The 21,884-nt window shown below is 35.4% G+C and overlaps 1 protein-coding gene across 4 annotated transcripts in view; it reads left to right on the top strand.

The window, feature by feature from the left end:
• Window positions 1–21,695, top strand: part of RNF145 (ring finger protein 145) — a 44,692-nt gene extending 22,997 nt beyond the window's left edge. For 3 of the 4 annotated variants that reach the window (XM_033096569.1, XM_033096570.1, XM_033096572.1), the window contains 7 exons: window positions 4,194–4,429; window positions 6,935–7,110; window positions 10,537–10,677; window positions 13,316–13,498; window positions 17,120–17,267; window positions 18,187–18,543; window positions 20,768–21,695. In XM_033096569.1, coding sequence (XP_032952460.1) covers window positions 4,194–4,429; window positions 6,935–7,110; window positions 10,537–10,677; window positions 13,316–13,498; window positions 17,120–17,267; window positions 18,187–18,543; window positions 20,768–21,154 — 1,628 coding nt within the window. In that variant the 3' untranslated portion in view covers window positions 21,155–21,695. The remainder of the gene's footprint in view (window positions 1–4,193; window positions 4,430–6,934; window positions 7,111–10,536; window positions 10,678–13,315; window positions 13,499–17,119; window positions 17,268–18,186; window positions 18,544–20,767) is intronic. The other variant, XM_033096571.1, reaches the window with a different exon arrangement.
• The last annotated feature ends 189 nt before the right edge of the window (window positions 21,696–21,884 follow it).

Genomic DNA, 21,884 nt, shown 5'->3' with positions numbered 1-21,884 from the left:
AAATCTCAAACATATTTCCTTTAATTGTTCATTTCAGTGGCTATGATGATCTGTTTACTCAACTGAGATTCAGTTAATTAGAAATAAAACAAAATCCATAAACTATTAAGTAGCATGTTTTCTTCTGACTTTGATTTTAAAGTAACTTTCTACTCCTTTTCTTCCATTCCACTAATGAACTTTTAATGAAAAACTAAGTAATTTGAATATGGCATCATTTCTTAGGGTTGCAGCTTTCTTAGAGATATTTCTAATAGTGGAATTCTGAAATCCAAAGAGTACATTGAGATTTTGGTTTATTCAGAATTACCACTTGGAATAGGCACATCGCAATAAACAACTTCCTGCTCATTCTGAGCTACAGGAGAGATTTCCACTAACAGTACGATTCCTTCCTTCTTTCATCTAAAGAGGAGTCGTCGTCTTCTCTTAAAGAGAATCATAGCACATGAGTCATATTCTTCTATGAAAGAAGATAAATGCAGCCTGTAACCCCAGAGCTGAGCACTGACTGTGCTGGCACAGGCTGATGGCAATGTTCAGAGCTTAGAGGAAGTCTCCATCATGCTGAAGGAGGAAATTTCAATGTCATAGTTGTGAGCACAATGAAAGGAAGATGCGCCAGAAAGACAGAAAATTCCTAACCATTCTTAGTATTAAAGCATTTCCTTGAAAGTCAAGAAGTGCTGCAGTTTTATCATGAAAATCGACTCTCCTGCATCACTCCTCTCCACCCGCAGGTGTTAATCCCCAGAAGCCTCTTCTTTCGACTCATGATCATTTCTTCCCTGATGTTCTCTCATTTGTCCCTTTCTGGAAATCCTGTTAATTGGCTAAGGTTTCTCCTACATTGAGCACCTAACTTTCTTACTGTTACATTTTTCTTTTCTCTCCTTTTCCCCTTCTTTTTGTTTTACTCTCTGAAATTACCCAACTTTATCTTCCAACACTTTTACATATTTTTAATATCCAGGAGCTTGTTTTTATTGAATACTTTTTACTATGATAGTGTTTTATTTCTTAGGTATACTACTTACCTCTTTGAAGCTTTCTTTTGTTTCTTGCATTCTCTCCATTTCCTCTGAGATCTTTCTCCTGTTTGATTTGGTCTTCGTCTTTCATGGGACAGCAGTGTTTCTCAAGCCGGCAGTAGAATCACCTGGTTATTTTAAATAAAGAATTATGCACACTGATGCCTAGGCCCCACCTGAGACCACTTAAACCATAAGTTTTACTTAAATATCTGGGAGTCCTTGACTGATCATTTGTCCACAGTGTGTTATTGTTGATTGTAATCTCTTTAGGGCTTACCAGTGGGCTGTGTTTCACAGTTGATATTCAAGTGCGACTGGCTGTTTTTAGGGGGACTCCTAAGTATAAGTGTTTGTAGGTCTTTTCACTTGGACTTGGTCAGTTTCCCCAAAAGAGGAATCTTACTGTCCCCTGTAGGAGAAGCCTATGTCCTAGAACTGGGTGGCAACAAACGTGGTAGCAGTGTTTGGAGATCTAGAGAGATCTCATCTTTTGGTGCAGACTTTTATTTTAATCCCCCTTTATCATTTGGGCACGTCACCTGCCCTGGACTGTGCGTGGTGTCCAGGCGCCAGTTTCAGCTTCTCCAGAGAGCAAACTGTAATCTTCCTCCCAGGGTGGGGGAAGCAGTAGGGAGTGGCCTGGCTAAAACCAGTTAATTGCCTGATGGTATGTCTTTGGTTTCTCTCCTATAACATGTTGACATTTTTCACTTGGTTGGCCTCTCTTCATCTTCTTCTTCTCCTTCTCCTCCTCCTTCTTTTTTAATGGATTTTCCTCTTTTTTATGCCTCTATGAATGTTTTTCACATTATTTGAATATTAGTTATATTAGTTCTTTAAAGGCTAAAATTAATACTTTGTGGGAGAATACCACATGAGTTATAATACAGTAGACTGTTAATAAATGTGTAAAAATGGTGACTGTTTTCCTATTCTTCTATCATTAATATGGATAGAACACAAACAAAATCCTAAAGTATTGTTTTGCTTTTCATTGGCAAGAAGAAAGAGAACTTTACTAAATGATTCTTTTCTTTGGGGAAGGAATTAGGTCTAGGACTTCTAGATATCCTTTTTTGTTTTCCTAAAATTTATTGTTCAATTATATTTGACATTCAATGTTATATTAGTTTCAGGTGTACAACATAGTGATTAGATATTTATATACCGTATGAAGTGGTCACCCCAGTAAGTCTACTACCTATCTGACACCATACTAAATGATTCTTAAATTAATCTGGAAGGTAACGTATTCATGAATTTCCAAGATATTCTGAAAGGAACAATGAGAGGAGACTTGTCCAGTCAGTGAAATGGAACAGTGTGGTACTGTCATCTGAGTAGGTCATTGAAAACAAAATAGTAAATTCCAACACAGACTCATATATACAAAAGATTTGGAAGTATACTAAAGAGGCATTTCAAATTAATGAGAAAACAATTGGATGATTCCAGTAGCTAGATGTGAGACAACTGACTAAGCATCTGAAAAAACAATCTTAGATCTTTACTTTTTGTCTTATTGTAAAATTTCAAATATGTTAGTTTTTAAATTAAAGATTACTAAAAGAAAATATAAGTGATTACTTGTATAATCTTGAGTAAAAGGAGACATGTAATTAACCATGGCACCAAAGGCAGAAGCCATTAAAGAAAAGATTGATAGGTTTGACTACTTACAATAAAAAATTCTATATTAATAAAGGGAAAAGCTATTAAAACATTCAGACAAATGACACATTGGGAACATACAGTTACATGGCAAAGGAGATTAATATCTTGATCACACAATAGACGGCTACATGTCCTAGTAGAAGACTGGGCAAAGAAAATGAATAAGCATCTCACCAAATACTTGCAAAATTTGTAATACGCGTATTTGTAATGTCAGTGCTACTGGTTATCAACACAATACAAATTAAAAGAAACTTAGGAGATATTCCTTGTCCTTCTCTTCTTTAAGTTATTTTCATTGTTGGCACGTCAATGGGAAAATGGGTACGCTGTACCCTGGGTGTTTGGTTTCTGTGGTGCAGTCTGCCAGCATGTGTCAAAAGCCTAATAAAATGTTTCTTCTGACTCATTTAATCCTACTTTTAGGAATTGAGTCTAAGAAAATATTAGGATATGTGCTTCAAGTAGTTTATACTAGGATGTTATACATGTACAAGCTTATTCATAATGAAGCTTTTTGTAACTATGAAATACTTGAAAATAGCCAAATGCTAATATTATGTCATGTATACATTTCAATATAACATATCATACAACTGAAAAAATAACCATATATGTAACATATATATATTTATTAGTGTGGCGAGATTTATGCATAATATGTATTATATGAAAAAAGCTCGTTGTAAAATGGTATGTAAATCTCCTCATGTAAATCTCCACAAAGTATTTGTGTATATTCATGTGCATAGAATAAATCTGAAAAGGCAACAAGTAATATGAATAGCTAAGTTGTATTGAGTACTTATTGAGTTTCAGATACAATGCTAAGGCTTTACATGTAATTCTTCATTTAATGGACCCAAGATATAAGCAGTGGGTCATGGGATTGTAAGAGATTGAGGTTGTTTTTCTTTTTTTTTTAACTTTTCCATGTTTTGTAACTTTTCTGTAATGATCATGCATAACCTTCTGTGAGATTTTGTTGCTTAAACTTTTCAGTTTTAACTTTAATTATTGAGCCATTTGGGAAGGCTTGCATGGGCCTGTAAAAGCAATTCAAGATCAAAAACCTCAGAATAAATCTTGTTGGAGCATGATCTTGGACAAGTAGCTGTGTCTCTTGGATTTTATGCTTTCACCTGTAGACCAGAAGAGTTAAATATTGAGCACCTTTGTAAAAGGAGCTGTATGTACAACAGTAGTACATGAATTGTAATATCGACTTAGACAGTTTTAAAGTTTCTCCATATTATACATGCCATCTGGAATGTAATGAAGACCAGTGGATATTTGTGCTGCTTTTTTCAACTCAGTCTTGTGGAATTGCAGCTCAAAATTCATAGAACATGTTAAAATTTGATCTAAGTGATCTTAATTAGACTTCTTCAAAAGCCATGTCACCATCCTTATCAATAGTGATTTTTATTTTCATTTTGTGGCTACCAAATCTCAAAATTAAATGCATTCTCCTTCCCATTTTAGGTCAATTGGTGGTGTGTACTTTATGCTCTTGTGTCATGAAAACGAAGCAGATTTGGCTCTTTTCAGCTCACATGCTTCCTCTGCTAGCCCGACTCTGCCTTGTTCCTCTGGAGACAATTGTTATCATCAACAAATTTGCTATGATTTTTACTGGATTGGAAGTTCTCTATTTTCTTGGGTCTAATCTTTTAGTACCTTACAATCTTGCTAAGTCGGCATACAGAGAATTGGTTCAGGTAAGACTGACAACCACACACAGGTAGATAAAATTCTACATAAATATTAACTGTATTAAAGATTTAGTTCACTTTTATTTCACGGTCTTGGTCATGGTAACGTCTTGTTTGACGGTGTCAAAGTAGCCATTATTTTCAACCCAAGTAGGAGCATGTGAGGTTCTGCGTTATGAAGTTCCGTTGAGAGGTGGTAAGAAAAGTGGTGTCGCTGGAAGCAGACCGTCTGGGTTTGTGCTCTGGTGCTGCTGTTTACTAGCTGTAACCCGGGGGTAGGTGCTTCAGTTCACTTGTCTGCATAGGGGAGCTAGTAACAGTTGTACTTAACTCATAGGGAGATTTAAATGAGTTCAGTGCCAGGCAAACCATGTTCAGTATGTGTTAACTATTCTAACGAAGACAGATATTAAATACCCACAGGTTAAATCTGGTTCCCCCCCCCCCATTATAGTCGTATTGTGACTGCAGCTTTTTCTCCCGTTTGCCTAATTTTTTTAAACTGAGAAGTTAAAATAGTTCTGGTTGATAATATGAAGGATTACATTTACATATAGTAATTGAACTGATTTTGCCAATATAATGTGCTTCTGTCTCCTACTTTTTTCGGGCTTTTCTCTAAAACAAATTGTTCCCAGACACAAACAGTAGATATTCAGGAGATAAATATTTCCCTTTGATTTAATTGGTAAGTTGCAGTATACTATACAAATAGAGCTTAAAACTGACATTGGTATGAAAAAGAGTTGTTGAAATGGGCATTCCCTTCTACCTCTTGATTGTGTGTATATGACCTTAAGGTACAGGAAGCCCTCAGATTGACCAAACTGATACTACTAAGTGAAGCAGGGTTTTTGGTTGTTGTTGTGGCCCCAGGGGCAGATTTCCCAGAAAAATTTTCCTAAGCTCTTGGCCTTAGCCTAATTCTACCTTCTTTCTTCATCTTACACAATGCTGGACAATTCCTGAAAGTAGATCTTCCAAAGAAGAGGTTATTTTCTGTCTTCGTGAAGAGCTACTTCCAGGGGGAAGGGTTGTGGTTGTACTCAGAGAAAGAATGACAAGTTTAATTTTTTGTATTTTTTCTTTGAATTCAATCTGGTGAAGCCATCCTAGTTTGTCAGAAACAGTAGATATTGAGTTAGTACGACGTGATACTGTTTATTTAATCACCATAGGACAAAGCCTCCAATTTTCAATGTCATGTTTATTACTCTCTTGGTTGCCATAAGATTCATGCATCACTAGGTGTCATAGTTGAAAATAAATTATAGGTTATGAAATTCATGACCTGGAAAGAATTCGATAGGCAAGAAATGAAAACTGGCAGGTTTTTTAGTCATCTGTTTCTTGAATAGAAAGGAGGAAAAGTGCTCTACCTCTCAATGATCAGTTTGCTGCTAATAATAATTTTGCAACTAGTTGGACAATTTCCTTTTGCCCCCAATATTTTCTAGTTGGGGGAAGAGGTTAATCTTGACTAGATTTTAGAAAAAAAGCATTTGATTTACAGATGGAAAAAAATTAATTTAAAATAACCTGCAAGTCAGTGTATCTCAACGTAATATTTAAAGATCTTTACCTACCAAGAAAGAGATACTGATTAGAAACCAGAGGAACCTGCAAGCCTATGTCTTTTAATTTAAGATTTTTATAGTTTATTAAAACATTCTGGTATCACATTGAGAGTTCTAGCAAGATTGCTTAGGTTAGAGCATGTAGCCCGCCTGGAGGAACCCTGTTGGGTTACCAGTGTCTGGTTCCCGGCTTAGTAACTCCAGAAATGTGGTTACATCTGTGTTCTCAGATTATGAGACTCATTTGCATGAGAGATTGCTTTATAAACTGGAAAGCTAATTTACTGACTTATGGTAGATCAATAAACTTTTTAGGTGTACCTTTTTATCCCTGTGTCAATGTACTTGGCAAACCAAACTGAGAAATGTTGCTTGATAAATACACAGTGGAAACAAGGGGAATTGATTTGTCTGGGGGAAAACTTGCTAACTATCTTTGCTTTATAGTAGAGTAATCTTCTAAAGTGATTATTCTGTCTCCCATCAAACTATTTCTCATATATGACATAAATAAACCCTGAAAAATTCTTTCTTTTACATTTCATTTTTTCCTAGTCCCTCAAGAGATAATATTGCATCATTCATGCTAGTCCTGATCATTTTGATTAGATATGAGTAAGTTTACCAAGTCACCTGGTACTGCCTTTGATGTAGTTTTACTCTGCATGTGACTTTATTGTGACTTCATCCCTGAACTATTAGGGCAGTTTACTGTTGCTATTTGATGAGTGTGTGTCAAGCGTTAATAATGCAAAATCAGTACGTTTTTAAAAACATGCTGTTTACTGTATATAGGTAGCTTTGATGGAATTTAGCTGATACAGTCTTTTAATAAAAGCAATTCAGTTTTTAAGGACTTTAGATTAAACTGTTATGTTCAAAAGTATTTATTGAAGTAATGCAAGATGTTTTCCTATCTTATTTTCTTATTCAGGTAGTGGAAGTATACGGCCTTCTAGCCTTGGGAATGTCCCTGTGGAACCAACTGGTGGTCCCTGTACTTTTCATGGTTTTCTGGCTTGTCCTGTTTGCTCTTCAGATTTACTCCTATTTCAGCACTAGAGATCAGCCTGCGTCACGTGAGAGGCTTCTTTTCCTTTTCCTGACAAGGTAATTAGTAAGAGCATATGATACTACGTCTAACCTTAGGAAGAGAAAACTTGGATCTAGGAGTAGTAAGTTTTGCAGATTAACTTCTGTCAGTCATGTTATAGTACTTCATATTTAATTAAGATAGGATTTTCATTCAGTGGCTGCCTTGGTCTGGCAACACAGGGAGGTGCTAATATAATGTGGTCTACTTGGTTGCACTATGGACCAAAGTGCGGTAAATGATTTGTGAGAAGATACATAACACATTGTAAAAATAGTTTTTCAATTTCAAGTTAAATTATTGGGTCAGTAAAAGAAAAATATGTCACTAAAAATATCTATTATTTATTGAGTATTTATGTGCCAGCCACACAACTACACACTTTTCCTCATATTTAATCTTTACGGCAATCCTGAGAGATAGGTGCCTTTATTATCATTACCGTTTTATGGCTGAGGAAACTACCAAGAGTAACTTGCCCAGGTGATACTGCTAAGAAAAGCAGCGCTAACACTGAAACCCCATCTGAGTTCAAACCCTGTGATTTACCTGTGTGCTTTCACTATGCCCTGTTATTTTGAATGTTTTGCATCAGTATTGAGATAGAGTCAAATATTTGGTGAAATGAGTGTATCATAGTACTTTACTGTTTAACCCAAAGGGGTTCTAAGACTTGGTTTTTAAGGTTTAGTTTAAAAGAAAAATATCTTAAGTCATTAGAGTCCTTTTTCCACTTCAGTGTCTTTGCTATGAGCTTGTGCTAGATCCACATTTGTCATTTTTCCACTCTGAATATGAATCTCAAGCCCTCAGAATCTAGCACATGGGTATACATTGTCATTCCCTGGCCCAGTGACACTTTAAAAAGCAAGAATGAAACGGTCCTGTTGGAAGGTAAATATAGGTAAGTGGACAAAAGTCTTGAGTTTTACTTAAAGGAGCCATTGTTTCTCAGCAATTCAAAATGATGGAACACTGCACGCTCAGTGGTATAGGGAGTGAGTGACAAGTTTAAGGCAAATTTATGGTCCTTATGGAGCATGTTATTTGTTAAGATTGGAAATGTTATACAAAGTTCAATATCAATAAAAATGTCATGTGACAATACCTATTTTAACAAAAAAGGAGGATAAACTTATTGGTACTGAGTCAGATTTTGTACTTTGTGAAAGTATCACTTTTAATTATTAAGTAGCGTCTATAAACATGCAATAAATTGATATCAGATACATTTCAATGGCCAATTTATTATTAAGTTTCACTGCTATTTACTTCTTTATAAATGTTATAGTGGAGGTTTTATGCAGAATTTTTAAGTCCAAAAAGTAATTTAAAGAGAAAGAGATGAAATCCTGTGATGAGATAATAACCTAAGTGTGGGATTGGGGTTGGTTGTGTTTTAAACCAGATTTGTTACCAACATTATAAAGCACAGTCAATACGCTGTGAATGAATTTGGACTTGTTTACAACCTAAGAAATAATATTGAGATTTTTAGATGAAGCTTAGATATCTTGCCAAACTAATTTTTTTCTCTGTTCCTTTTTTATACATAGGATAGATTGCCCCTTCTTAAAATAAGAATGCTTTAATGTGATTTTTAATATAGAAGTTCCCATATGGTTCTTTGGTTAACTTACATCTTTGTAAGTGTTGTTCTTTGACTTCTTGATGCTCTCCTGTGCTGGGTTATATTTGTGTGTTGCCTTGCCAAAGAACAACTTATTTACAGAACGGAGGATTGCAAGTTTACCAGAATACCCAGACTAAACAAACGAACAAAAAGCGCACACAAACTGAAAAACAGAAAGTTCTTTTGCAGCTATAAAACAGAAACTAAAATCAGTAAATTATCTCATTAAAATGAGACGGGAAGAAAAATTTTATAAATTTCCCAAACTCTTTTACTTCCCTAAAGCTGGGTTGAAACCTTTTGTTTTCTTTAGTATGCTCTCTTTTGAAAAACAGCACCATATTCTCTGCTAAAGTAAGAGAAAAAGAATGTGCTCCTTTTGAAAATGTAATTAAATTATGCTGTTTGGGTGTAAAAGATTTCTCTGAATATGTAGACAAGAATATTATGGACTTTCAGTAAAATTTTTAGATATTTCCCAATGAGAGGGAAGTAAAATTTTTAATATTATTTTCAACCATGATTTTCCTATTTTTAAATTAGTGGACAATTTATTTAAACATATTATGGTTTCTCTGAGAAAAATGTCAGACATTTTAGAAATTAGATTTGTAAGAAGGCCATAAAATTGCTTATTCTTTTAGCTATCAACCATGATTGATAGATATTTTGGTTCCTAACAGAAAACCAGACATTTTTCTTCATCATAATGTACACTTGTCTCCATAAAATTAGATATCTTCACATATTTCACATAAAAACTAACTTATAGGCAGTTGAGTAGGAAGGATGACTGTGTAGCAGGAGCCTTGAGCTACTCACACAGCGAAGGGCAGGCACTGATTCGCCTGAATGAATTCCTCATCCAGACACATGATATTTTTCACTGAGATTCTCAAACTGAAGATACAGTGGTTTGAACATTTCTTAGATACTGTGTGAATGCTAAATCCAAACTATCGGTACATAGTATTCTACATATTTGCAAAATGCTTGTTAATAAGTTAATATCTAATATGTTCAGTGAAGGTATTGAATGTAATTCCATAAAATATGAAAGAAAGTATTTCTAAGCTTTAGTATAAGGTCTTGGAGTTCTCCTTATAAGTGGTATACATAGCAAACTTTTATGTTGAATATCAATATTAAAATTATTTTTAAATGATCTTGGGCTATATTCTTGGACATGCTTTTGAAATAACCTAGAATAAAATGCATTTATCTGAACCTAAATTAAATTAATGTTAAAGCATCAGCAATCTGGAAGATGCTATTGTAGCGAGAGGAGATGGGGGCGCTGCCAAGTCGTCATAGGCCCTGCCTGCCTGATAGCAGCTTGGTCACTTCGGCACTTTCAGCATGTTACCACATTAGCAATACAGCCTGCACAATTTGAACAGCCCACGTTTTTCAGAAGGAACAATGGACAACTACACATTTCTTTTGAATATTATCATCATGTTAATTATATGTTTCTTAAGGTTTGCACAAGATTTAAGCCTGTAAGAGTGTTAAGGAGATAGATGATGTGTTTGAAGGAGATGCTGAATAAAAGTAAAGAGGACTTTGTTTCCGATATGGTGCTGTGTACTGAATATTTATGCCAAAGGGCTAGAAAAATGTAGGTGAGGATAACAATAAGAAGAATGGATTTAAATTAGAGTGGTTAGGAGATTTCATCTCAAATTTTGGTTCGGGATATTTTAATTAATGAGGATTGGATCAAGTTTGGTGATTATTTGAAAACTTCACATGCTTCTATTCCAAGTAAAAAATTTTTATCTGTCAATATTTACGCCCTTTTTTCTAGTATTGCTGAATGCTGCAGCACTCCTTATTCTCTTTTGGGTTTGGTCTTCACGGTTTCTTTCGTTGCGTTGGGTGTTCTGACACTCTGCAAGTTTTACTTGCAAGGTTATCGAGCTTTCATGAATGATCCTGCCATGAATCGGTAAGTTCTTCACTCTGAAGATCTTTAGAAACTTCAATCTTACATATAACTTGAAGTAATGATGAATTTTTTTGTTGATGAATTTTAGAGGAAATGGAATTTTGTGGAGTTTTGTTTTTTGTTTTTATTTTTTTGAATGATTGCAACATTGGGATGAAAATACTATGAAAAAACTTAAATTCCCATGTATTTTTATTCTGTGTCACATAATTGCATATTGGACATTTTCTTTTCCTAGATTTATTTAAGAGATTTCTTGATAGCTTTTTTTCCCATTTGAAGTTCCCTATTGAAATCAGATTTCTGTATTTGATACTTCCTTATGTATCAAATCAAAGTTTCAAAGGATGCATTAATGGGAATGCAGAATAGTCTAGTGGATATTAAATCACTAAGATCAGGTATTGGGAGCCCTGCTTGTAGAACGTGTCATGATTTCCGTTATCTTAATATAGGAGTTTCATTTATATAATCTCTTCTTAAAGTCTTTAAATTTTATGAAATATTTCAGAATTAGTAGAGGATGAATACTTTGTAAATTGGGGAAATATTTTTTGGGGGGGTGTAAATTAGTTTTTTTTTTTTTTTATGACAAAATTTTAAACCTATGCTCCATAATCTTCCTGCCAGTCCCAGCCAACACCCTTGTAATAGAAAAAGGGGGGGGCGGGGGCAAGAAACAAAAATAATTCATATGTAAGTTCACAAAATTCATACTACTCACAAAGTACAAAATAAAAAGTGACAACTTCCTCCCCCTACTTCCCATTTCCTTTCCCCAAAGGTAACAGCTATAGGTGGTTATTTAAAATTTTTTTTTATATTCTCCCACTCTTCCCATTTTAAAAACTTTATCAATTACAGTTGATAGACAATATTATATTAGTTTCAGGTGTACAACATAGTAATTAGATGTTTATATAGTTTAGGAAGTCGATCACCCTGACAAGTCTAGCACTCATCTGACAACATACATAGTTATTATAATATTATTGACTGTATCCCTTCTGCGGTACTTTACATACCTGTGATTATTTTAGTTCTTATAGGGAAAAATGTATATATATTTACTTTTTGGTTCATTTCTGCATGCTTTACATACTGTTGTGCGCCTTATTTTTTCACTTAATGTATTTCGATAGTTTTTTGTTGTTTTTTAATGTCAACACATACAGGTACATCTCATTCTTTTTGATGAAAGCATAGTATTCCAAAATATGGGTTTATCTCTTTGTTGTTTTTTTGCTGTTAAAAAAGAATGCTGTTATGAGTATCTTTATATATCTCTGTCTCTCTTTTTAAATGCTTAATTAGGAAAATTTCAAACTATGTTGAGAGAATAGTTAAATGAACCCCCGTGTGCCTGTCACCTATCTCCAATAATTGGGCTAGTCTCGTGTCATGTGTACGCCTATCAACCCCACCTACACTGTCCCCTCCTCCATAACCCTGGCTGCATTTGTTCCGAGCAAATCCCAGTTACAATATCATTTTACCCATAAATATTTCAGTCTATAAATCATTTGAGAAAACATAACTACAATAGAATGTTTACTCCTAGTAAAAGACGAATTCCTTGACATCAAATACCCAGTTGGTGTTTAAATTTTCCTAATTATCTGCATTTTTGAAAACACTTTGTTTGCTCAGTTCAAGATCCAAGTAAGACCCATATTGCAATTGGTTGATACATCTCTTAAGTCTCTTTTAATATTTGTTGAAGACACCTGCTTGTCCTCTTGTTTTTAAGAGCGTGGATTTTGCTGATTGTATCCCCATAGAACACATTTCATTATTCACTACATTTTCTCTGATTCCTATATCTTAACTTTGGCAGTACATCCTTAGGGTAAATTATTATCAGTAAGTTTATTGCCTTGAAGGGTATGTATGTATACTTTAAATTTATTAGCAAATTTTTCTCCATAAAGGTTTTACCTGTTTATATCTCTACATTAGTATGCCCATTTTTTCTCACATTCCTCGTCAGTACTTAAGTCAGCAAACTTTGAAATATTTGCTAATTTGTGGTTTTGAAAACTATACCTATCCTTTGCTCTTTTCTCACTTATTTGTGAGAGTTCTTTATAAATCAAGTCAATAGGATAAAAGGTATTAGGACTTTGTATATTGTTTCCATATGGAAATTGAATTTCAAAAAAAAATTTTATTTATATCCTCTGGTTTTTATGGACTTTATGTCTTTTGGGTCTTATGGTGTGCTTAAAGAGATCTTTCCTACTTCAAGATTATGAAGACGTTCACCTATTTTATCTTTTATAATTGTAATATAGCTCATGATGTAAATATGTATAATGCAGTGGATATCTAAGAATGGTAGAAGTATGCATATGTGGCTCGTTAACAAAGGCTGGTTAGAACACTTATTTATCTTTAGAACTTGCTTGTTTCCTCGTATGCTAAAATAACATATTTTGCATATGTAGTGCTATATTATGACTGTATATATAGTATTGTGTTGATGTTAATATGATAAGTTAATATTCAGATCAGGTATTTTTCATCTAAAGATCACAAATATGTAACAACAGTCTAAGCATTTAGATTATTTTCTGTTGGAATTAAGTGAGATTCTGATTATTGTTTGTTGGTTTTTCTGAAAACGTATGCTTTTTAGGGGCATGACAGAAGGAGTTACACTGTTAATCCTGGCCGTGCAGACTGGTCTGATAGAGCTCCAGGTTGTTCACCGAGCATTCCTGCTCAGTATTATCCTTTTCATTGTGGTAGCTTCTATCCTACAGTCTATGTTAGAGATTGCAGATCCTATTGTTTTGGCGCTGGGAGCATCTAGAGACAAGTAAGAAACTTTCTAAAAGAAATTTTTGTTATATTCTTTACCTGAAATTGTTGTCTGAAGATTTAGATAATGTTTAGAGGCAGAAAATGGATGAATAATTGGTATTATGTTGTTTTACTTTTCTGTTTTTCTCTTCCAAGATTCCTACACTTAGAAGTCACATCCAAGGCCATGTAGTTACAAATGAACTTCTTCAGAGAAATTTAATACATTTTGCAATTAAGGACGCAGAGCTTAAAATTTAATCCATTAAATATAGCAAATAATATATAATTTTATTCTGTGTGATGCTAAAGGAGAGAAGGCATTGAGAGAAATGTAAAAGAAAGAAAAAAATACAGACTGTCAGGCAGTTGTAAAGATAGACAGCTTGGATAGCCTTTTAGACAGTTGCAACTTAGTAAGGTTAGAATAGGGATTCTTTATACCTTATGGTACCAGATAAAACTTATAGCTGGATTTATGTTCATTTCATATTATAGAAATTTTCTTAAGGAAAAACTCCGATTATTACTTAGTTCTTTAAAATACTGTTTGGCTTATTGTAGTTTATATAAGGACATTCAATAAGGAATTGCTTCCTATTCAGTGCCACTGTTTTTTCCCAGCATCTACCTACACTCTGATTATCGATTATTTGAAATACCTGCATTAATTGCTTCATTGGTCGTGTTTCATGAAGGAGCGGACAGTCTTTTGGGAGATAGAATTTTGACAGCAGATTTTAAAAACATTTCAAATCAACATTTTAATTATAGTTCATCAGATTTATCTTTTTATCCCCAGATAAGAAACCCTTCCAAGGTTTCTTAGAAGCATTTACGATGTTGAACTCAATGGTGAACTCACTTAGTAGCCACTTAAATTGGGTTGTTTTTGATTTAAGTACAATTACTATTTTGTCATCTCTAGCACTATCCTTTAGTATTAATAATTATTGTAATCAGCTTAGCATATATTAATAAGATTAATATAATACTATAGAAAGTTTGGAAAAGAAAGAAAAAATACAAAATTCCATGGCCATAAGATTTTTATTGAATTTTAACTGCCTAAATAAGGATGTTGTGTATATATATGTTTGTGTGTATGTAATACAAAAATTAGACATAAATTTAAAACTTTATATAATGTGTATACTTTTCTGTGTATGTGTATAAATGTGTGTATATGTAAATACATACCTACTTCATATAAATAGGTAGCTTAATTTTGAAAAATACATTTAAAGTTTTAAGGCAAATTGCCCTGTTGAAGAAAATGATTTAAAATTTATCACCTAACATAGTATAACTACTGTCACAGTAATTCCTTCCTCCCTGCTTTTCTTTAACAAAACAAAGTTTTGGATCTCAAAGCAGAGCTGACAGGTTTATGTTTGTTCCTTAACTTCTGATAATAAAAATGTTTGGCAAGAAATAATGTGAAACACTTTCCAAAAGTGCCTCGCTTTCATTTTTACCATAATGATAATTCACTTTCTTCTCTGAATTACCAATTAGGGAGAGTCCCACACAGTGTAGCACTTAACTTTGTGTGGTTATTTTTCCTTCCTCCTCTTTTTTTTTCCTGAGATGCTTTGTATAGATTTGAGAACATATTACAGATGCTGATATTTAATTAAAACAGCTTAGTTTTGTTGCAACCATGAGCTTTAAACTATTTTGATTGAAATCCACATTTCCTCATAATTATTTTTAAATAATCTGTTCATGTTTTATAGGAAATCATTAAATAATAATTTTAAGTCTCTCTGTTCTGTTTACATAGATTGTAATTTTGTTTTTAAGAGTGGGGAAAGCTGTTTGGGGCTCATGCTGATTTCTTTCTAGATCATTGTGTTAAAAAATTACTCCAACTTTGGCTTTTATTTACCCAGGAAATGGAAATATCTAGTTTTTTCTTTTTTTAATCCTCAGTGGAGGTAATAAGGTCCTACATTATCAATTTGCTTATAAATTGGTTACATAAGGTAAATAGTTCTATAAGTAAACTTGTAAGGGGGAAATCACCCCTTTATTGCACACACAGATTTTTCAAAGCTCTGTTTAAGGCACTTGTTGGGGAGGGTTTTTGTATATTTATTTATCTTTTAGAAGTTGTATACAATCTCTCTTAAATTTTGGGGTACATTTAAGGAATGATCTATTAGAATATTACAATGTATGAAGAGGTAAACAAAAGAAAAAATTATGTTCCTTCTCTTTTTGCCATATTTAGGGGTCTCCTCCAGTGTGTGTATTCCACTATTGACAACAAGTAGGGTTCAAGTGGAATCAGAAACTGAAATCTAAGTCATCTCTTGATTTGTTGCATGTCTTAAAAGAATCAAGTTAGACATGTAACTATTGCCCCTGTGAAATAACCATGATAACTTTTGTCCTGTTACATCATAAGGCTTTGCACTTGGGTGGATAGATAAGAAAAGGTAGTAAAAGATGGAAAATAATTTGAAAAATACCAAGCAAAAATAAATTTCCAAGTTTTATTGGGCACTTATTTCAAATGAGCCTTTGTACTTAGGATCTGGCCTATATAAAGGAGTCATTCTTTTTTCAAGGAGTTTAAATTTGGGTGATAAGACTTTTATGTGTGTGTCATATATATATGTACATACATATATATAATACATATATATACCATACGCATACAATATATAATATTTAAAATACATATTTATAAATATCTATATAAATATCTATTGAAATAATATTTCAATTTAGTGTATGATTGGTTGGTACAGGCGTTAAGAATTCTGAGAGGGTAGGTGATTCCTTGAGAAAGGATTTATATTACCTGTATAAATATATTTGTTTACTTGAGCTAGCTTAAAGGGTTTAGAAAAAGAGAGAGTGGAGTGGAGTGGAGGCTTGTTTTTTTCTGGGCGGATAGTTAATTAATTAACCATACTTGCTTATAGTGAGGAACAGATGTTGACAAGTTTGGACCAAAACATTGGGAGTAGAGGTCCTTAGATCCCAGGCCAGGAAGTTTAGAGAAGGTGTTGACAATTTTACGCTAGTGGAGCTTTCGGAAGGTTGATCTGGCTGGTGGTGTCCAGGATAGATCAAGGGCTGGGAGAGGAGGACCAGCTAGTGGTTCTCATAGCGCAGTGGTTCATAGTGTTTCCCCAACCTCAGCTGATGTGAGGATGAATATACCTGCTCATCAGAGAGCATTCCTCCCTAGTGACGCGCACTCACAGGAGGAGAGATTTGCATCACGGGCTGGAGCGGATGGGGGGAGGATGGCATGTGACTTAAGAACACAAATTACTGTTAACATTGTTAAGGTTTAATGCTACAAAAGCCTGAACGCACTTTGAAAGCACTTGGACTGGGAATGAAACTGAAAGCAAACTACTGAGAAACAAAAGAATTGATGGTATTTGGCAGTTGACTAAATGTAGAGACTAAGAGAAAAAAGATTCAGTCAGATGGCTTTGGAAGACCAAGCCTACGATATGACTTGCCCTGAAGTCTAGTACAGTGATTGGCGTGGAGAAGGGCGCTCAGTACAGTATTTGTGACCTTTAAGCATGGCACAGGACCTATTAGTTGCTAATGTAATTGTGCAACTAGGTGACAGGCACTCTAAAAAAGAATACTTTGCTTTCTCTAGGAGTTTATGGAAACACTTCCGTGCTGTGAGCCTTTGTTTATTTTTGCTGATATTCCCTGCATATATGGCCTATATGATTTGCCAGTTTTTCCACATGGATTTTTGGCTTCTTATCATTATTTCTAGCAGCATTCTCACCTCTCTTCAGGTAAGCCTTGAAGGATTAATTAACTTTATATAATAACTGATTTTCTAATTTTTCCTTCTAGAAAAGGAGTTAAACTCTTTCAAGATTAATGATTATAAGTGGCCTGTTTAGGTGTGCTTCCCACTCTCTTTACTAGAATACATTACATTTATTTGAGCATAGGAGCCAGAAAGGAGGTTATTAAAATACTAGACCTGTCCATGTCCCTTTTATTTTTTATCAAGGTAATTAAACTTTGCAGTTTCTTTTCAGAATGGTATGATACAGACATGTTATGTAAGTAACTGTAAAAGATTTTACAGCTCATTTGGAGCACAATTTTTTAGTATATACCCACTCAAAAATATCCATGGGTTTATGATTGTGTGTGTGTGTGTAGGTGTATACACATACACATATATATAACATATTTGTATATTACAGACCCGATATATACCCCCCCACACACACACACACACAAACACTCCATATTGACCTGGAAGTGAATCTTATTGAAACTTGAAGATGGATCTTTGCGGCCTGATTAGTAAGAAGTAAAAACAAATATAGCACTGGCAATAAAGATTTATTCATTGTTCCTTATAGAAGTAAAGTTTCCTTTAAGTTGAGGAACAAGTATGCCTACAGAATTAGGAAAATTCAGGTAGAATTTTGATGGGTTTTGGCAACCTAGGGAATAAGGGGAAGGGATGAATCAGAGAAAACTAATTACTAATCAGAATCTTTTAGGGAAATTATGGCTTCTTGGTTTCTAATACCTGGATTACTGAGATCACCCCCCATTTTAATTGCATCATTGTCTCCTCTACATATTAACATGGCATCCTAAAAGTATTAGCAGTGTGTTATTGTTTAAAGTTTACGAAAAACGTTTCTTAGTGATCATATTGTTTTAATACACTTTTTTTGTTTTTGACAGGTTCTGGGAACACTTTTTATTTATGTCTTATTTATGGTTGAGGAATTCAGAAAAGAGCCGGTGGAAAACATGGATGATGTAATCTACTATGTGAATGGCACTTACCGCCTGCTGGAGTTTCTTGTGGCCCTCTGCGTGGTGGCCTATGGCGTCTCCGAGACCATCTTTGGAGAATGGACAGTGATGGGCTCCATGATCATCTTCATCCATTCCTACTATAATGTGTGGCTTCGGGCCCAGCTGGGGTGGAAGAGCTTCCTTCTCCGCAGGGATGCTGTGAATAAGATTAAATCCTTACCCCTCGCTACGAAAGAGCAGCTTGAGAAACACAATGATATCTGTGCCATCTGTTACCAGGTAACTCGCTCAGTAAGAAGCCATTTGGGCGGGGCGCATGCAGATGTATCCCTTGGGGCTTTAACCACATTAACTGGGTTCACGTTAAATTTCCAGGCAGAATTACCCCCTGGGTGCAAAGAAAGTGGGCCTCAGAAACTATGAGACCTGATAAAAGAATTTCCATTTTATTTCTAAATTAAGTTTTTAACTTAGTCCCTCAAATTCTAATTGATTGTTATTTTCAACATTGCTCACCCATAAACAAAGGAAAAACAGGTCAGGTGTACTTTATATTTTACTCCTGAATAAATTTACACCCATCTATATATACTATCAAATATATACTATCAATCAGGAGTCAGCAACTTCTGAAAAGTGGTGTGCCAAGATTCTGACTCTTTTCCTTCTGGTATTCCCAAGGTGGGGAAGAAGTATTCATTTACTTTATGTAGGTGGAGAGAGTACATGCCCACTTGTGGGTAGATGGATATCTGAGGTGGGTACAAGCCTCTGTTTGGGGTGGGGTGCAGGGAGGTATGGTAGAGGCAACCAGTTGGTGGACCATTGCAGTTAGGCTAATGGCATCTTGGGCATATGTGCCATATATAGCTGATGGTGGCCTTTTATTAAAAATTGAAAGGTGGTATTTAAATCAGCTTCAAAATATAACAACAACAGAAAATAGGTTGAGCGTTTAGTCACCAGTCACCTGTGCAAGAGGATGGTTGAGTAGCAGCTTTTACAGCAAAGCTGTACTGTTGGAAGCGTGGACAGAAATGACGGCAACAGCAGAACTTGTTCCTTTAAAATCTCTCTTGGAGTGTGGGCTGGTGGAATAAAACTGTAGATAGCGGCAGTGAGTATACAGCGGGTGTTCTTTCTCCAAGCTACTTTACAGTTTACATGGGGTGTGCATGTATTTGTGTGAATCAGCATTTTTTTATAAGGGTAGATTGCAACTACAACTTTTTATTGTTACTAGAACATACTTTTGGGTACTAGCAGAATAATGCTTTCCAGGTTGTTTTTGTATATGAGGGGACTGAGGCATAATGTAGATTCCCCCAAGTTAAGGGGTCATCATTTTAGTTCTGGCTCGTTGGTGCTCGGTACCTCGTTGTACGCAGGGTGCAAAGCACAGCAAAGACAGATTCATGGCACATCAGCTTCAGCATGTATGTCTTAGTAGTCTGTCTCTGGGATTGAAGAGTCCTTTTTTGTATTTCCTGTTGTCACATCACTTTTTTTGAGGTGCTCGAACTACCTGCTAATACCACACAAAAAAATGAAAGTCAAAATGCTTAAGTTCCCAGCTGGCTGCTTTTCCTTGGATGGCTTTCTGCTTAAAAGTTGACTCCCAGATGTTACCAGCTCTTGGCAAGGAATTTCTGTGATAGCCACAACTCCTTGTTTTGGGACTTTAAACAAAACTGATGGTCGAATGTATGTTCCACATGTATGTTCTTAAATTTAAACTTCATGTCCTCAGCCGTCCCTCCCCAAATATATCTTAAGCAAGAATATTAATGCGAAGTATACCACCTCATGTTCCAGTGGTTATTGAAATCGAGTGTGTATAAAAGTCACAGCGGGGTGGTTTGCTGTAAATGTAGATTTTGCCATCTTCAGCTTCCTGGTTCCGTAGGTCTGGGGTGGCCCAAGAATATGCACGGTAACAAACCCTCCAGGTGATTCCGATGCAAGTTGAGAAACACTGGCTTATACAGACCGTGTCTTGAAAATCGGATATGTACCTTGTCCCTAATGAATTTCCACTTCCTTGCCAATACCTTGGTGTTATGTGGCTGATTTTGTGTCCTTGCTGATAATCTCATCATGGAATAATCTTCCTGAAAAACTCCTGTCTTCATTACATTTTCTGAAGTTCTCATTGTACTCGAGCCATCCTGATGGAGACCCAGAAATCATACTCTGCAGTTGTGTAACCCTCATGTTGCATACAAAGCGGAACCCAGTTAAGAAGGTGGTTTCTTCCTCGTTTTTGGTTTTCACTTATTTTTAAAAATTAGCCCGTGGTTCTTGCATTATTTGTATAAAGGGGTCTCTGATGACAAGAGCAATAATAATAAAATATAAAATGAGTTTCATTCCAAGATCTGTATTACAAATTTTCTATGAGTAATTTGTGGGAAAGAGAGGTTACAGCTATTACTTTTGGGGGTAGCAGCAAAGACTTTAGATAATAGATACTTAGGAGGTATCTTCTTTTCCTCCCTTTTAGGACATGAAATCTGCTGTGATCACGCCTTGCAGTCATTTCTTCCACGCAGGCTGTCTCAAGAAATGGCTGTATGTCCAGGAGACCTGCCCTCTGTGCCACTGCCACCTCAAAAACTCCTCCCAGCTTCCAGGGTTAGGGACAGAGCCGGTTCCACAGCCTCATGCTGGAGCTGAGCAAAACATCGCACTTCAGGAAGGTACTGAACCCCCAGCTCAAGAGCGTCCTCAAGGGACTGGGATGCAAGAAGGTTCTAGGGACAATAATGAGTGCACTGCCAGCAGATCAGATAGCCAGGAAGGGGCTTGTGAGCCCAAGGAATATCCTTCTAGTGCAAAAGATGGAGCATGTCCTGTTGAGGTCAGCCCAGAAGAAAAGCAGCAGGAGTAGCACTGTGGTACTCTGGAGGGACATTCACTCCCAATGGAATTTGCGCTCAGATTTGAGGGATGAATGTAGGAAGTGATTAGGTAGGAAACTTGACATTCCATGGATCTAATCCAGCAGTACTGTCAGTGGAGACCACCTGCTTTCATGCCCTTGACATTGTGGGAGAAATTTTGCAATGTATGCTAATCAAAATGTATTTATATATCCTATGCTGATATTTTGTAGAGGTTTGCCAAGGAAATTCAACCTCAACAACTTCAGAACTGCCCCTGATATGTACGGGATAAGTAAAATCAGATTTGAGTGTCTGAAAGGGGCTAAAGAAAGGAGGATAAAGAGCATAAGGACAACATGGGAAGAAGCAGGATCATTCTTGTTACAGAGTATGAGTAGTGACCCACCCCTTTTTCCAGCCATTTCCCTCAGTTCATTGGAACTCATTCAGTGATTATTGAGTTTTGTACAGCACTGATGGAAATCAAAAATGTCAAAGGGTTGATTGTATTCCGAAATTGAAGCACGCTCATACTTCGTATGTGCTTTAGGGGAGGGGTGGGTGGGCACTTGGGCCTTGCGGGTGCATTCATGTAATCTGAGACTCCTGAATTTTCTGATGGAGTCTTCAATATTTTGATGTATATGAGACTTTTGTTAATATTTGTATACTGTGTTGGCTGTGTGAAGTAAACTAAAACTCTAATGAACACTTTGGAGTCCACGTTAGTGTGGG

Source organism: Rhinolophus ferrumequinum, chromosome 24 (assembly GCF_004115265.2).
Source record: "Rhinolophus ferrumequinum isolate MPI-CBG mRhiFer1 chromosome 24, mRhiFer1_v1.p, whole genome shotgun sequence".
Classification (NCBI taxonomy): Eukaryota; Metazoa; Chordata; class Mammalia; order Chiroptera; family Rhinolophidae; genus Rhinolophus; species Rhinolophus ferrumequinum.
The sequence above is the reverse complement of the archived record's forward strand: the minus strand, read 5'-3'. Positions and strand labels throughout refer to the sequence as shown.